This window comes from Pleurodeles waltl, chromosome 5, assembly GCF_031143425.1.
Source record: "Pleurodeles waltl isolate 20211129_DDA chromosome 5, aPleWal1.hap1.20221129, whole genome shotgun sequence".
In the NCBI taxonomy this organism is placed as follows: Eukaryota; Metazoa; Chordata; class Amphibia; order Caudata; family Salamandridae; genus Pleurodeles; species Pleurodeles waltl.
This window is the reverse complement of record NC_090444.1, coordinates 474,610,749-474,628,749: the sequence shown is the minus strand read 5'-3', so window position 1 is coordinate 474,628,749 and position 18,001 is coordinate 474,610,749. Positions and strand designations below refer to the sequence as shown.

The window sequence follows — 18,001 nt, the reverse complement described above, 5'->3', positions numbered from 1 at the left end:
TCCAAAATTCTTACCAAAGGTCATATCCCCATTCCACCTAAACCAAACTGTGGAACTCCCAGTCTTCTTTCCGCAACCAGACTCAGTAGCTGAAAGGGCCTTGCATACATTAGACATAAAAAGAGCACTAATGTATTACATTGACAGAACGAAACAATTTCATAAAACAAAACAGTTGTTTGTAGCTTTCCAAAAACTTCATGCAGGTAATCCTATATCCAAACAAGGCATTGCCAGATGGATAGTTAAATGTATTCAAACTTGATCTATTAAAGCAAAAAGGGAATTACCTATTACACCAAGAGCGCATTCCACTAGAAAGAAAGCCGCCACAGTGGCTTTTCCTGGAAATATACCTATGACAGAAATTTGTAAGGCAGCCACCTGGTCTACGCCTCATACATTTACTAAGCATTACTGTGTAGATGTGTTAGCAACACAACAAGCCACAGTAGGACAGGCTGTATTAAGAACATTATTTCAGACAACTTCAACTCCTACAGGCTAAACCACCGATTTTTGGGGAGATTACTGCTTGATAGTCTATGCACAGCATGTGTATCTGCAGCTACACATGCCACCGAACGGAAAATTTCACTTACCCAGTGTACATCTGTTCGTGGCATGAGACACTGCAGATTCACATGCGCCCTCCCACCTCCCCGGTAGCCTGTAGCCATTTTTAGTTGCATAAAAATTGTAAATATGTAAATAAATATTATTTTAATAGACATTAGGTACACACATTACTACTCCATTGCATGGGCACCGCTAGTATACTCACAACTCCTACCTCACCCTCTGCGGGGAAAACAATCTAAGATGGAGTCCATGCGCAATGGAGCCGAAAGGGAGGAGTCACTCGGTCCCGTGACTTGAAAAGACTTCTTCGAAGAAAAACAACTTCTAACACTCCGTGCCCAACACTAGATGGCAGGATAATGCACAGCATGTGAATCTGCAGCATCTCATGCCACGAACAGATGTACACTGGGTAAGTGACATTTTCCATATATATATATATATATATATATGTTCGATGGCATGTGTAGCTGCAGATACACATGCTGTGCACATCCCGCCATCTGGTGTTGGGCTCGGAGTGTTACAAGTTGTTTTTCTTCGAAGAAGTCTTTTCGAGTCATGAGATCGAGGGACTCCTCCCATTTCGGCTCCATTGCGCATGGGTATCAACTCCATCTTAGATTGTTTTTTTTCCGCCATCGGGTTCGGACGTGTTCCTTTTCGCTCCGTGTTTCGGGTCGAAAAGTTAGTTAGAATCTCGGAAAAATCGTCGGTATTGTTTGCGTTCGGTATCGGGTTAGTTACAACAGATCGACACCGACTTTTGAAGAGCTCCGGTGGCCCTTCGGGGTTTTTGTTTTTCGATTCGCCGTCGGGGCCTGGTCGGCCCGGCCACGTGTCTCTTCAAGGCTGATGGAACGGACCCCATTCCGCTTCTGCCCAAAATGTCATAACAAGTATCCGTATACAGATCAGCATCTGGTCTGTAACTTGTGTCTGTCTCCAGAGCACAAGGAGGATACCTGTGAAGCCTGTCGAGCGTTTCGGTCGAGAAAGGCATTAAGAGACCGAAAAGCGAGAAGACTGCAGATGGCGTCGGCGCCGACAGGACAAGGACGTTTCGAGGAGGAAGAAGAAACCTTCTCCATCCAGGAATCGGACTCGGACGAGCTCGATCCCAAAGAAACGCCGAAAACCGTGAGTAAGACGTCGAAACATAAAACTCACGAGAAGACAACAAAAGCCCAGGGGACGCCACCGCCAACAGGCCATGGCTTAACCCGAAAAATAGGTGACCGATCATCGGCACCGAAAAAGGGCATGCTTGGGGCGAAGTCATCCGACTCCGGTCGAGATACCTCCACACAGCACTCTCGGGCCCGAGACAACGGCTCCGAGCAGATTCGGCACCGAGACAGTGGCACCGAAATGGGTCGGCACCGAGACACCACGACGCCGAAAATAAAGAAGGTTTCCTCTGAGCCCAAAAAGGTGACCGAAAAGGTTTCGGTCCCGAAACATCCAGCCTCGGAACCGAAAACAGGTTCCTACACAGAGGAACAGGGATTGTCCTCCCAGATGCAAGGACACAAGTTCGGAGAGGAACTTGAATCAGTAGAGCCAGACTACACTCAAAGAAGGCTCCACATTCAAAAAGACACAGGGAAAATAAGCACTCTTCCCCCAATTAGGATGAAAAGAAGACTTGCCTTTCAAGAAAAGGACAAGCAGCGACAGGCAAAGGTGGCAAGCCAAACAACTCCACCACCATCTCCACCACCATCAATGCATACATCACCGGTAGCCACTCCACCACTGATGCAATCCCCGACTCATACTGCAATGAGTCAAGATGATCCCGACGCATGGGACCTTTATGATGCTCCTGTATCAGATAACAGCCCAGACTGTTACCCTGCGAGGCCGTCCCCACCTGAAGACAGTACATCCTAAACGCAGGTGGTCTCAAGGGCAGCTGCTTTTCATAACGTCACCTTGCATTCAGAACCAATTGAGGATGACTTTTTGTTTAATACACTATCCTCCACTCATAGCCAATACCAAAGCTTACCTATGCTCCCGGAATGCTGAAACATTCCAAACAAATATTTCAGGATCCTGTAAAAGGCAGAGCCATAACTCCAAGGGTGGAGAAGAAGTACAAGCCACCGCCAACAGACCCTGTTTATATTACGCAGCAATTAACACCAGACTCGGTGGTTGTCGGAGCAGCTCGCAAGAGAGCAAACTCTCATACCTCGGGAGACGCACCACCTCCAGACAAGGAGAGTCGCAAATTCGATGCTGCAGGTAAAAGGGTTGCAGCACAAGCAGCAAACCAATGGCGCATTGCCAACTCACAAGCACTTTTGGCAAGATACGATAGAGCCCATTGGGACGAAATGCAGCATTTCATAGAACACTTACAAAGAGTTTCAGAAAAGGGCACAACAAGTGGTGGAAGAAGGACAAAGTATCTCCAATAATCACATACGGTCAGCAATGGATGCAGCAGATACGTCTGCAAGGACAGTAAATACTGCAATAACAATAAGGAGACACGCATGGTTGCGTACGTCAGGATTCAAGCCGGAAATACAACAAGCCGTGCTGAATATGCCTTTTAATGAACAGCAGTTGTTTGGGCCGGAAGTCGACACTGCTATTGAAAAACTCAAAAAAGATACTGATACGGCAAAAGCCATGGGCGCACTCTACTCCCCACAGAGCAGAGGCACATTTCGCAAAACACAATTTAGGGGAGGGTTTCGAGGTCAACCTACAGAGGCCACAACCTCACAAGCAAGGCCCACTTATTAAAGCCAATATCAGCGGGGAAGTTTTCGGGGGCAATATAGAGGGGGACAATCCCAAAAGAATAGAGGGAAGTTCCAAAGCCCCAAAACTCCTCAAAACAAGCAGTGACTTCCAAGTCACACATCCCCAACACAAAACACCTGTGGGGGGGAGACTAAGCAATTTTTACAAACATTGGGAAGAGATAACAACAGACACTTGGGTACTGGCAATTATCCAGCATGGTTATTGCATAGAATTTCTCAAATTCCCTCCAAACGTCCCACCGAAAACACACAATATGTCAAAACAACATATAGATCTTCTAGGACTAGAAGTTCAGGCATTGCTACAGAAAGAAGCAATATAATTAGTACCAAACCAACAGAAAGGAACAGGAGTTTACTCTCTGTACTTTCTCATACCCAAAAAAGACAAGAGTCTGAGACCTATATTAGATCTCAGAACATTAAATACCTACATCAAATCAGATCACTTTCACATGGTGACATTACAGGATGTAATCCCACTGCTCAAACAACAAGACTACATGACAACACTAGACCTAAAGGATGCATATTTCCATATACCGATAAATCCTTCACACAGAAAGTATTTAAGGTTTGTATTCCAAGGGGTACATTACCAATTCAAGGTGTTGCCGTTTGGAATAACAACTGCGCCAAGAGTTTTTACAAAATGCCTGGCAGTCGTAGCTGCACATATCAGAAGGCAGCAAATACATGTGTTCCCGTACCTAGACGATTGGTTAATCAAAACCAACACACTAGAACGGTGTTCACAACACACAAAGTATGTCATAGAAACCCTCCACAAACTAGGTTTCTCAATCAACTACACAAAGTCACACCTTCTGCCGTGTCAAACACAGCAATACTTAGGGGCGACAATCAACACAGCAAGAGGAATTGCCACTCCAAGTCCACAAAGGGTTCAAGCATTTCACAATGTAATACAGGCCATGTATCCAAAACAAAAAATACAAGTCAAAATGGTGATGAAACTCCTAGGCATGATGTCCTCATGCATAGCCATTGTCCCACACGCAAGGTTGCACATGCGGCCCTTACAACAGTGCCTAGCATCACAATGGTCACAGGCACAGGGTCAACTTCAAGATCTGGTGTTGGTAGACCGCCAAACATACACCTCGCTTCAATGGTGGAACAGTATAAATTTAAACCAAGGGCGGCCTTTCCAGGACCCAGTGCCACAATATGTAATAACAACAGATGCCTCCATGATAGGATGGGGAGCACACCTCAATCAACACAGCACCCAAGGACAATGGGACACTCAGCAAAAACAGTTTCACATAAATCACTTAGAGCTATTGGCAGTATTTCTAGCGCTGAAAGCATTTCAACCCATAATAAGCCACAAACACATTCTTGTCAAAACAGACAACATGACAACGATGTATTACCTAAACAAACAGGGAGGGACACCCTCAACACAGTTGTGTCTCCTGGCACAGAGAATATGGCATTGGGCGATTCACAACCACATTCACCTAATAGCACAATTTATTCCAGGAATTCAGAATCAGTTAGCAGACACTCTCTGTCGGGATCACCAACAGATCCACGAATGGGAAATTCACCCCCAAATACTGAACACTTACTTCCACAGTTGGGGAACACCACAAATAGATCTATTTGCAACAAAGGAAAACGCAAAATGCCGAAACTTCGCATCCAGGTACCCACAAGATCAGTCTCAGGGCAATGCGTTATGGATGAGTTGGTCAGGGATATTTGCTTACGCTTTTCCCCCTCTCCCACTCCTTCCATATCTGGTAAACAAGTTGAGTCAAAACAAACTCGGACTCATACTAATAGCGCCAACATGGGCAAGACAACCTTGGTACACAACACTACTAGACATCTCAGTAGTCCCTCATGTCAAACTACCAAACAGACCAGATCTGTTAACGCAACACAAACAACAGATCAGACACCCAAATCCAGCATCGCTGAATCTAGCAATTTGGCTCCTGAAGTCCTAGAGTTCGGACACTTAGACCTTACACAGGAATGTATGGAGGTCATAAAACAAGCTAGGAAACCTACCACTAGACATTGCTATGCAAATAAGTGGAAAAGATTTGTTTATTACTGACATAATAATCAAATACAACCCTTACACGCATCTGCCAAAGACATCGTAAGATACTTACTACATTTGCAAAAGTCAAAGCTAGCTTTTTCTTCCATTAAGATACATCTTACTGCAATTTCAGCTTACCTGCAAATTACGCACTCAACTTCACTATTTAGGATCCCAGTCATAAAAGCGTTTCTGGAAGGCCTAAAGAGAATTCTACCACCAAGAACACCACCAGTTCCTTCATGGAACCTCAACATTGTCTTAACACAACTCATGGGTCCACCTTTTGAGCCCATGCACTCTTGTGAAATGCAATACTTAACATGGAAAGTTGCATTTTTAATTGCCATCACATCTTTAAGAAGAGTAAGTGAGATTCAAGCATTCACCATACAAGAACCATTTATTCAAATACACAAGCATAAAGTGGTTCTACGAACAAATCCTAAATTTTTACCAAAAGTCATATCACCGTTCCACTTGAATCAAACAGTAGAATTACCAGTGTTCTTCCCACAGCCAGATTCTGTAGCTGAAAGAGCACTACATACATTAGACATCAAAAGAGCGTTAATGTACTACATTGACAGAACAAAACTAATTCGAAAAACAAAACAATTATTTATTGCTTTCCAAAAACCTCATACAGGAAATCCAATTTCTAAACAAGGCATTGCTAGATGGATAGTTAAGTGCATTCAAATCTGTTATCTTAAAGCAAAAAGAGAACTGCCTATTACACCAAAGGCACACTCAACTAGAAAGAAAGGTGCTACCATGGCCTTTCTAGGAAATATTCCAATGACCGAAATATGTAAAGGAGCTACATGGTCTACGCCTCATACATTTACCAAACACTACTGTGTAGATGTGTTAACAGCACAACAAGCCACAGTAGGTCAAGCAGTACTACGAACATTGTTTCAAACAACTTCAACTCCTACAGGCTGAACCACCGCTTTTGGGGAGATAACTGCTTACTAGTCTATGCACAGCATGTGTATCTGCAGCTACACATGTCATCGAACGGAAAATGTCACTTACCCAGTGTACATCTGTTCGTGGCATTAGTCGCTGCAGATTCACATGTGCCCACCCGCCTCCCCGGGAGCCTGTAGCCGTTTAGAAGTTGATCTTGAACATTTGTAAATTTGTAAATATATTACTTTAACCTTCATTATGTACATACGTATTCACTCCATTGCATGGGCACTATTACTAGCATACACAACTCCTACCTCACCCTCTGCGGAGAAAACAATCTAAGATGGAGTCGACGCCCATGCGCAATGGAGCCGAAATGGGAGGAGTCCCTCGATCTCGTGACTCGAAAAGACCTCTTCAAAGAAAAACAACTTGTAACACTCCGAGCCCAACACCAGATGGCGAGATGTGCACAGCATGTGAATCTGAGCGACTAATGCCAAGAAAAGATGTACACTGGGTAAGTGACATTTTCCATATATATATATATATATATATATATATATATATATATATATATATATATATATATATTTTTAGAGAGAGAGAGATATGTTCAATGACATTTGTAGCTGTAGATACACATGCTTTGTATGAGTGTTACGAGATACTTTTCTCCGAAGAAGTTGTTCAAGTCACGTGATTGACTGACTCCTCCTCTCAGTAATACCTTGCATGGGCATCAAGTCCTTTGTTAGATTGTTTTCTTTCCACCGTCGGGTTCGGACGTGTTTTCCTCTCGCTCCGGTGGATCTCGGTTCAGTATTTCTCAGCTTTTCTACCTTTCTGTAATAACGTCAGTATTGTTGCGATCGCGTTTTCCATCTATACTCAATCTGATTTAGATCAGCCCGGGTGGAATTCTTGCCTTTAAAAGGCCCTTCGCCCTTTTAGGGCCTACTTCAATGAACTCCATTTCGATTCGGTCCTCGGTGTCGCGCCCATACACCCACCAACATTCCGTGTGTAATCTTTGTCTATCTCCCAATCATCGAGAAGAGACTTGCGACGCCTGCAGATCTAAAAAGACTCTTGGGGACCGTAGAGCTTGTCATCTCGAAATGGCTTCCAAGTCCACAGAAGATACACCTGATATTTTCGGTGAAGAACACTCGCAGGAAGAAGTTCGACAAAGGGCAGCATTTTCCATCCAAGACTCGGACTCTGATCAACACTCCGATGATGATAGCCACAACATACCTCCGGTGCAGTACGTGAGTACAACTGCCCCATCATACCAAACAAAGACACTAAAGAAGATTCCAGCACTGGTCGTCAGTCCTCCACTACATTCAGGCTATGGTCGGATCCGAAATGCAAGTCTGAATGATAAACCTTCGGGCTCGGTGCCAACCAAAGACCAAAGTGCACTGGGCCTTGACAAAACAAGCTGCTCCAGCTCAGCTGTTTTGGTATTGAGCCAAAAATCAGAAGGAACATCTTCGGAGCTGAAAAAACTGGCAACAACTTTGGAGCCAACATTTTTGGTTTGAGTTAAACACTCTGTATCTAAACCTTCGGAGTCCAAAGCCACAAGTAGTAAAATAATTACTTCTACCCAAGAATCTTTGGACATACAACCTATTTTAGAGGTGATAGGCGCTAAACAGTGAAAATTTACTTTTAAAAGGACACAGGAAGAATAATTGCTTCTCCTCCAATGCCCTTTAAGAGGAAATAAACTTTTCAAGAGACCTTAAAGGATGCACCTCTACCAAAAGGTCTCAAAAGACAAGGATCAGGAAGAGGACACAAGACAAAAACAGCCTTCATCACCACGTTCTCCTGTTCTTCCTTTCACACCACCACCATCGCCCACATATGAAACACAGTTTTCACCACAGACATCCTCACTCTCACCACACAAGGATGATCTTAATGAGGATCAGCAGGATATAGATCCATAGGATATATATGATCCCATTCTTCCAAGCGATCCAGACTTATATCCTACTAAATCTTCCCCACCAGAAAACACTACTGCATATAACCAAGTTATAGCCAGAGCTGCTACCTATCATAATGTGGCGATGCATACAGATCAGATAGAGCAAGATTTCCTCTTTGACACTTTAGCATCTACACACAAAGAATCTCCTATGCTTCCAGGAATGCTCAGACATGCGTCTGACATTCAAAGAAGCAGTGAAGGCCAGAATTATCACTCCTGGAGTAGATAAAAAATATAAACCTGCACCATCAGACCCAGTGTTTATCAAAACTCAGTTATCACCTGACTTAATTGTGGTTAGTGCAGCAAGGAAAAGGGCTAAAAGTCAGTCCACAGGAGACGCTCCTCTTCCAGACAAAGAGCACAAGAGAATAGATGCAACAGGTACAAGGGTAGCTTCACAAGCTGCAAATCACTGGAGGATAGCCAACTCACAGGCTCTCTTAGCTAGATATGATAGGGCCCACTGGGACAAGATGAAACAAATGTTGCAATACCTTCCACCAGAGCATCAAAAAAGGGGCCGGAAAATAGTAATAGAAGGGCAGGCAATATCTAATAATGCTATTAGATCTGCTACAGATGCAGCTAATACAGCAGCCAATACAATCAACACCAGTGTACTTATTAGAAGACATGTCTGGTTAAGATGTTCAGGATTCAAACCTGAAATACAGCAAGCTGTTTTAAATATGCCCTTAGACAAGGAACATCTATTTGACCCAGAAGTTGATACAGCTATAGACAAACTTAAAAAGGATTCTGACACTGCTAAGGCCCACGCCCACTAGTTGGAAGTTTTGTAGACCACAGTTTAGAGGGGGTTTCAAAGCATCAGCCACAGAAACAACAACTTGCCAACAAAAACAATCCTCACGCTTCTATACAAGAGGATCATTTAGAGGTTCCTACAAAGTATCCACCAATAGAGGAAGCGGTAAACCATCCACTTGCAGAGATTCCTCTACCTCAAATAGTCAGTGACTTTCTCCCTATTCCCACAGAGCACACATCTCTGCAGGGAAGACTGGTAAATTTCTATTCACAATGGCACAACATCACTACAGAGCAGTGGGTTCTGTCCATCATCCAATATGGTTATTGTCTAGAACTCATTTCCACTCCACCAAACATTCCCCCTTGTTCACACAGACTTACTCAGGAGCATCTCACACTATTAAAACAAGAGGTACAATCACTTCTACTGAAAGGAGCCATAGATATAGTACCTATATCCCAACAAGGATCCGGAGTATATTCTCTATACTTCCTGATACCAAAGAAAGACGGTACTCTACGACCAATTTTAGACCTCAGACCCCTCAATCTATACATCCTTTTAGAACACTTTCATATGGTCACTCTTCAAGATGTCATTCCCCCACTACAAAAACAGGATTACACAGCAGCATTAGACCTCAAGGATGCTTATTTCCACATTCCCATACATCCAGCACATCGAAAATATCTACGATTTGTCATAGCAGGGTGCTACCATTTGGAGTTACAACAGCACCAAGGGCCAGATGTATCAAAGGGTTTTACCCATTCTGTGTCTATGGTAAAATGTGTTCGTATATATGGCTCCAAGTGTATTCACCAAGTGCTTAGCTGTGGTTGCAGCATTCCTCAGAAGTCAGCATGTACATGTGTGCCCATATCTAGACGACTGGCTCATAAAGGCTAGTACAATTCAAATTTGTTAACAACATACTGACTATACCATAGATATCCTACGCAGTCTAGGATTCACAATCAGTTACCACAAATCTCACCTGCAACCATCACAGATACAACTGTATCTGAGAGCAGTTCTGAACACTCAGCCAGGATTAGCATATCCAAACTCAGTAAGGATTCAAGCATTTCACAATCTCATATCTCAACTACAATACAACAAGATTTATACAGTAACTATTGGGAATGATGGCTTATGTATAGCCATAGTCCCAAATGCAAGACTGCATTATTCTTACAATGGTCTGTATGGGAGAATGAGATGGTTAGAAAGAGACACAACTTTTTACAGTAAGTTTTGTTCAGCTAAAGAATATCTGTATTGTTTTCTAAAAGATAGATGCTACTCCTTTGCCCCATCCATCCATTTACTCAATCCTGTCACTACAACAGAACGTGTTCACTTTTGGAACAGAGGAAGGAGCAGATATCAATGATGGGTAGAAAACCATGCTTATGTGTAAGGTCCTAGTTGGCATATCATGCACGGTCATAGATTTCATCTGCATACTAATTGCAGAGTTGTGTTGAGACTGCCACCTATCAGCAGTGTTTGGCATGACGTACTCCACCCAGAAACTAAGCGATGCTGATTAGTCTGCAAGCACAGAAACAAGATGTTGAATAATTTAAAGATATTACATGGATAATTCCCAACCCTGTCTAAGGTGCTGGTCACCTATTAATTACCAACATCTGTTTCCTCAACCGATGATAACTAGAGTACTTACAGAAAGTAAGGCGTATTCAGAAAAACTGCATGTAAGAGTCTGTTAGCCTTAGGTACCACCTTCTGCTGCACGCTTGTTGCTTTACAAGGATAAAAATACTTTTAGACCTTCATAGTTGGAGGATTTCCACCTACTTAATACACACAGGAATGAAGAAGACCGACTTAAAGATAACTGGCACCTATCTCCTGGGTAAAAGAAATGAAGGGACGGGGATAACTTTTATCTGCATGTCAGCCCTGGATCAGCATGAGGTATATCTCATTACATTTCTGCTGCAAGCCATCCCCTAGCCCTGTATTCTTTCCCCATCAACGTTTCTCAATTTCAGTGGACTTTGCATAAGACCTTTCTAATTTACTAATAGTTTCTGATTTCCCCAGTTCTTACCATCTGTTCAACAGCAATTAGCAGTGAATAGTGGTGGCCTCCACCCCAGATTGTCTAATTAGGACTGTGCCAGCTCACAGAACAGTGACTAGTGGTTACATGTGCATCATATGCCTTGGGACAAGCCCCTTCTCCATGCTCTTAGTTGAGTGGGAGGATGAGTGTGTTAAATGGCCTTTCTTCTTTCATAAAAGATGTAAACACTATAAATTCTAGCAAGTGCGTCAGGTTTTACTGTTTTGGTGGTTTTTGTGAAAAGAATATTTCATGCCCACTCCCATCAGCTAACTCCATCATTCATCCCCATCTCATTCGCTCTTGCACACCTGCATTCTTAATGTACCTAAGGTATACAGAAGAAAACATGTAGAATTATACCCTTGATTATAAAATAGTATTTTGCTCACATTTCCCTTTTGTGTCTTTATTTTCAGATATGAGTCCAGAATTGCAGAAGGTGAGCAACAGATCTCTTTTTTCCATGCTTGTTATTTCAAAGAAGTCTCATTTAAAAAAACATAGTGACAATATTGTAGTTGCATTTATATAGCACTTACTATGGACTCTGGAGCTAACCAGCCCTGCCAATGTGCACCTTAAGAAAGCTTTTTGGGTGCAAGTGGCTTCACTTCTGTTTTTGGTACATCAGATCGTGTATCACTTCTGCTTCTGAAATCCCACATTTTACCCTTCTGATCTTGGTATACAAAACTGGACTTTCATATTACTCCACTCTTTTTACTTCTTGGTTGACAGCGCAGTCCTTCCAGTTTCAGAATATCTCTGTGAGTTACTCTTCGATGTATTAGTCAATGCTGAGAATTGTTTAGAAAGTGTGCTATGATATTTTAATCATTCATATACTTGTCTCCTTTTTCAGCTGTCCACATATCCGCCAGAATCTTAGTCTAAGGCTATTGCTTTATTTGAAATGCAAAATGTTCTTTAGTCTGTTCCTTTTGTCTTATATAAAATAAGTATGTTGTTTGCTTACATAGACACTGAAAATGGGTTTATTTGGTTGCAGAGTCTTATTTTTGTCACCAAATGGTCTAACACATCTTGGTTGTTTTATTGTGGCCCTCATATGTCTACCTTTCTGGAAACTTATCATTTATTGTTTTATGTTCTAAACTTGGATATGGCTTATTATTGAGTTGCATTTAGTATGACCTACTTATCCAGGCTTTTTATTAAAAAAGCTGTATTTCCCTTGGTAAACGTGCTTTACTCTTAAATATTCCTAGGTAAGGAAAAAAATACAACTATTCACAGAAAGTACTTTGTGAATCAGACCTCAGAAATGCAGGATTAAGAGCAAGGCACAGCTTTCTAGGACAAGACTTGGGGGAAAATGTGGTCCATAATAGTTTAATAAGAACCTTGAAGCTCCAGCTATAGGGGAAGAACTGAGATATTATATAATGGTAATTTGCAGTAGTATTGCCGTAACAATTAAAGCATGAGTGCTGTGACTACCAGAATTAATTGAGATAATGGCATGGAAACTGGTAGCTTGTGTTAATCGTAGAACATGCTCCTTAGGTGTGATGTGATAGAACACAAAATACAAATTCTATTTTTTCATGTAAATTCTTACAGCTGAATATAAAAGGTACCAACATTGTTAACTTTCACATGCTTTACCAGTCTGAACTGTGATTTCCTAAAAATATATCTAAAATGTTGGTAAGGGAGATGCAATGCACACAAAAGCAGGTTGAATTAGGTCATGTTTAGGATTACATTATTGAATTTCTAAGCCACTGTTTTGACTTGTCTAATCGTTATAATATGCTTGTCCCCTGTGAGCTTTGATCTATCCATCTTATAGTACAATTAAGTGAGACAAAGTCAATCAGATAGCTTACCTCATCAACAAATACACCCACAAGATGTAGGTTAACTTAAATTCCTTCTCCAAGAGCTACCAGATTTATGATCAAGTGCCATAAATGACAGGCCTAGAATTGTAAAGGTTTTAGTAGTTATTACATCTGTGATACACCTGCACTATTTTTGTTATTCCTTGTACTGGAAAAGGCTTTCATTCAGCTGAGAAAATATTTTATTTTGCTGTGTTTTGCTCCCACCCTCTTCAGAGTATAGGTCTCTGCTAGACACCACGAGATTCAAAAGCCCCTAATGAGCCACCTACCCAACATCAGTCTCAATAAAAGGAGCAGACAGACTGAACAGTTTGAGATACACAGCCTACATCATAAAAGTGCATTTGACTTTGATCTTATTACTGCCATGGGAAGGTATATTGTTAGGATGCTGATTATTAACACTGGAGATCTTGGTTAGAATCCCAATTTCACCACATGATCAAATTGTAGGGTCCTCTTCTAATTACATGTGCCCCCAAGCCTCATTTATGTTAACCGCCAAAATTAAAAGCATCTAGAGGCAGCTTAGTTTGTAGTGTATATGGTACAATATGCATTCAGAGCAGAAGTTGTGAGCTCTGAAGACCAGATAGTCCAAAATATTCCCCAAGTTAGTTTTTAACCTCCTGCAACCTGATGTAAGATTTGCAGCATGAATCCTTTTCTGGATTCACATGCTGTTTATTATTCCGCCATTTAGTGGTTGGGACAAGAAAGTAGTATTCTATTTTTTTTTTTTTTTTTTTTTTTTACCATCAGGGACATTGTCGACCACCATTTGGTGCTAAGTCCATCCTCTGCGTGACATCACACGGCACCCCGGAAGTTCCTTTGCATGGCCTCTATCTTCAGATTCTTTTTATGTAGTTGGGTCTGGAAACACGGCGGATGAGCTCCGAAAATATTTTGAATTTTTTGCATAGTTTTTTTCTGAAAAATACCTAAGAAACTAAACAGGACATAAAGGGAGAAAAGATATCAATGAGATGAGAGGAAGAACCTCGCCACGTCTCACTGGAGTACACCGCTAGGGAAAAAACAACACTGCCGACGGAGAATGAAGAGTGTGGGGAAAAGAAAGGGTCATGGAAAAAAAACCTTTTAATTTTTGCCCCACTTGCCAACACAAATTTTCAAAGAGAGACCCCCACAAGATCTGCAACCTTTGCCTACCGAAGGATCACGAGGACGGCGAAGCTCACGCCAAATTTGTTCCAATTACCCTAAAGGTATGGCGCAGGCAAAGACTCGAGCACCACACCATGGTAGTGGTTCAGAAGCAGGAATCACTCCGACACCTAGTCCTTTTGAATGATGAAGAGGCGGAACCAGCTAGAGGGGGGAGACTCAGACATTGAAATCTTTGAGTCCCAAGCAGAGAAGATCCGTCCACAGAAGAAGGGGGTTGAAGGACACCAAAAGAAAAAAAGGTAAAACTGTCGAAAGGTTCAGACTTCTAAGCCCTCAAATAAACCTAAAGCAGTCTCAGTGCTGAAACCAACAGTGACCGAAGATCAGCAAAGGCCGAAAGAGCCACACGGATCTTGACCAAAGGGCACTGAAGACCTAGCGGCATAGTCGAGAGACAATAAAAAAATAAAAAGCCCCCGATCGCAAGGGAGTGAGAGAGAAGGCGAGGGCACACAAGCTCGAAAGAAAAAAGAGGAAGCTCGAGACAGAAATGGGTCACTCTCATTCAGAGAAAAAAGGAATTTGATGATTCCTTGAAACAGTTCTGTATTCCAGTAAAACTCTCAACAGCTACGGTCATGGAGGATGATTAGTCCGCATTTGAGGAGTTCTTAGAAATTGATGATACAGGGAATGCTCAGTGTTTTGATGACTCCAGCTAGTTCGAGTAAACATGGCAGTATCTTGGCACAGTCACCTGAAGAAGGTATAGACAATTACCCATCAAGGCCCTTCCCACCAGATGACCTGTCCATGTACAACACCCTGCTGAAGAGAGATGCTGACACCTATGGGTATTAGACAAAAAATACTACCAATTAACAGTGCTACCCTTTGGCATAAAATCTGCACCAAGAGTCTTCGCCAAGGTCTTCTTGGAAGTAGAGGCACACTTAAAAAGACAAGGAATCAATGTTTACCCATTCTTGGATGATTGGATGGTAAAAGCACGCCAAAAGGGGCGTGCAAACAGTCATGCATACATTACAACTTCCGGCTTTCACAATAAACCAGAAAACGTCTTCACCTCAACCAAAGCAAGTAAATGTGTTCCTAGAAGCCACACTGAACTCCAAGAAGGCAAAGGCATCCCAGCTCAGAAGAGGGCAGAGGCCATCGAGAAATAGACTCACCTGTACCAGAAGGGTCAGTCTCTGACAGTGAGGACAGTCATGAAGCTCATGGGCATGATAACATCATGCATCCCACTGATCCCACATGCAAGATAACACACATCACCCAATCCAGGAATGGGTTTGCAAGAAATGGTCACAAGCCACAAGGAGCAGGGAGGATCTAGTGCGTGTCACAACAAAGGTACAATGGTGGAATACAAAAAACATAAGCACAGGTAGACCCTTCAAGATACCAGCTCCAACTGTGATCATAACAACGGACGCATCACACAAAGGCTGGGGAGCTCACACCAGCCCCCTGAAAGTGCCTGGCTTATGGAACGACTGAGATTCAGCAAAACACATCAATGACCTATAGTTGAAAACAGTTTTTCTTGCCCTGAAAGCCGTCTAAATGCACTCGACCGGCAGAATGATTTTGATAGAAATGGACAACACAGCCACCATCTTCTTCCTGAACAAACAAGGGGGAACTAAATCCTTCACCCTATCAAAGCAAGCCCAAGATATTTGGCGCTGTGCAATACAACCTCAAATACATCTACAAACAATCCACCTACCAGGAGAATTCAGAACCGAAGCAGACAAATTAAGCACACAGGAAAACAGCTTACACAAGTCGGAGATAAAATACGAGGTCATCCAAAGGATCTTCAACACTTGGGGCACAGCAAGCATAGACTTGTTTGCCACTGCAACAAATGCAAAATGGCAACACTTCGCCGTCAGGTCTCCTCGCCACCAGTCAAAAGTGAATCCCCTGTTAATAAATTGGTCAGGGAAATTTGCATATGTTATTCCTCCAGTTCCCCTAATCCACAGGGTGCAGGAAAAGGCCAGACAATCAAAATCATCCTCATATCCCCCCCACTGGGCAAGGCAGACCTGGTGCTCAAATCTACTGGAAATGTCCAAGGGACAGATGATCACACTGAGGCCAGTAAAGGACCTACTGACAATTCAAGACAGACAAGTATGTCACCCGAGCCAGCCACACTCAATCTAGCAGCTTAGCTTCTGAATATTTAGAATTTGGTCACCTCCAACTTTGGCAAAGGACAATGGAAATCCTAAGGGAAGCAAGGAAACCAAACACACGAAAATGCTACACTCATAAATGGAAAATATACATTCATTGGGGCACAAAGAACAATAGAATCAACTCAAATACACAGACACAGTATTAATATACCTCACCCACCTGCTAGACAGTGGCCTTATTTATGCATCACTAAAGGTTCCTCTGGCAGCAATAGTGGCCTACACTAGGGGTGCATCAGGCACAAGCCTCTTTACATCTGCAGTAGTAAAGATACCCTTAGAGGGATAAAAAAAGGGTGGCACCACCAAGATCAGCACCAACACCATTGTGGAACCTAAACATGGTGTTAATACAGCTAATAACAGCTAATAACAGAACCATTCAAACCCATGCACAAATCTGATCTAAAATCGCTCACCCTCAAAAACAGCTTTCCTGATAGCAATCACATTGCTATGTAAATAGAAAATGCCAAACACTGACAGTCCACTGACAGTCCATGGGCCATACTTGCAAATACACAAGGTAGTCCTTAGAAATAATCCACACTTGCTACGAAAGGTGATGTTAATCAAAGCATATTACAGGATTTCTTTCATAAACCAAAAACACGAGCGGAAAGCGCCCTACACACTTTAGACCTTTGAAGGGCTTTAATGTAGTACATGCAGGAAAGCATTTCACAAGGGAAACCAGCTTTCGTGTCATTTTCCAAAGCAAACAAGGGATCACCAGTATCTAAGGCAACCATCACCAGATGGATTGTTGCCACCATCCAAACTTGCTAAGCAAAAGCTGGAAAACAGTTAATTCCATGACCCTGAGCGCAGTCTACCAGAAATAAGGGCACTATACTGGTATATCTTGCAAACATACCCGTTGAGGAAATCTGCGATGCACCGACATGGGCATTGCCACATACCTGTGTAAAACACTACTGTGTAAACATGGAAGCACAAGTGGGCAGAAGGTACTATGACCCCTATTTGCCAAATCATCCATATTTCATCCCAACCAGCCCAAAGAAGAGGATACCGCTGTATAATCTAATGCACAGCATGTGAATCCAGAAAATAATTCATGCTTCAAAATGAAATGGCTTCCTATCTGCAGAAGTAGTTTTGCAGCTTGAAGAGTTTTCTGGATTTACATGCGATACACCCATTTTCCCAGAAATGGGTCAAGAAGCAAACAAATGGGGAAGGAAAAAAAAGAGAGATGAAAGAAAAAGAAGAAGAAATAAGAATCTGAAGATGGAGATCACGCACAGGAACTTCCAGGGCACCTTCTGACATCACACAGAAGATGAACATAGCACCAAATGGTGGTTGATGATGCCCCCAAGGAAGAAAAAAAAGACTAGAACACAACTTTCTGGACCCAACCACTAGATGGCAGAATAATGCACAGCATTTGAATCCAGAAAACTCTTAAAGCTGCAAAACTACTTGTACAGGTAAGAAACCATTTTGATATTGTAGTGAAGTCCTGCATAT

The 18,001-nt window shown here is 42.4% G+C and overlaps 1 protein-coding gene across 5 annotated transcripts in view; it reads left to right on the top strand.

Annotated features, from left to right (window-relative positions):
* The window catches only part of PLEKHG1 (pleckstrin homology and RhoGEF domain containing G1), a 273,088-nt gene that overhangs the window by 211,544 nt on the left and 43,543 nt on the right, over nt 1-18,001 (top strand). For all 5 annotated transcript variants that reach the window (XM_069234291.1, XM_069234292.1, XM_069234293.1 and 2 more), the window contains one exon: nt 11,679-11,701. In XM_069234291.1, coding sequence (XP_069090392.1) covers nt 11,679-11,701 — 23 coding nt within the window. The remainder of the gene's footprint in view (nt 1-11,678; nt 11,702-18,001) is intronic.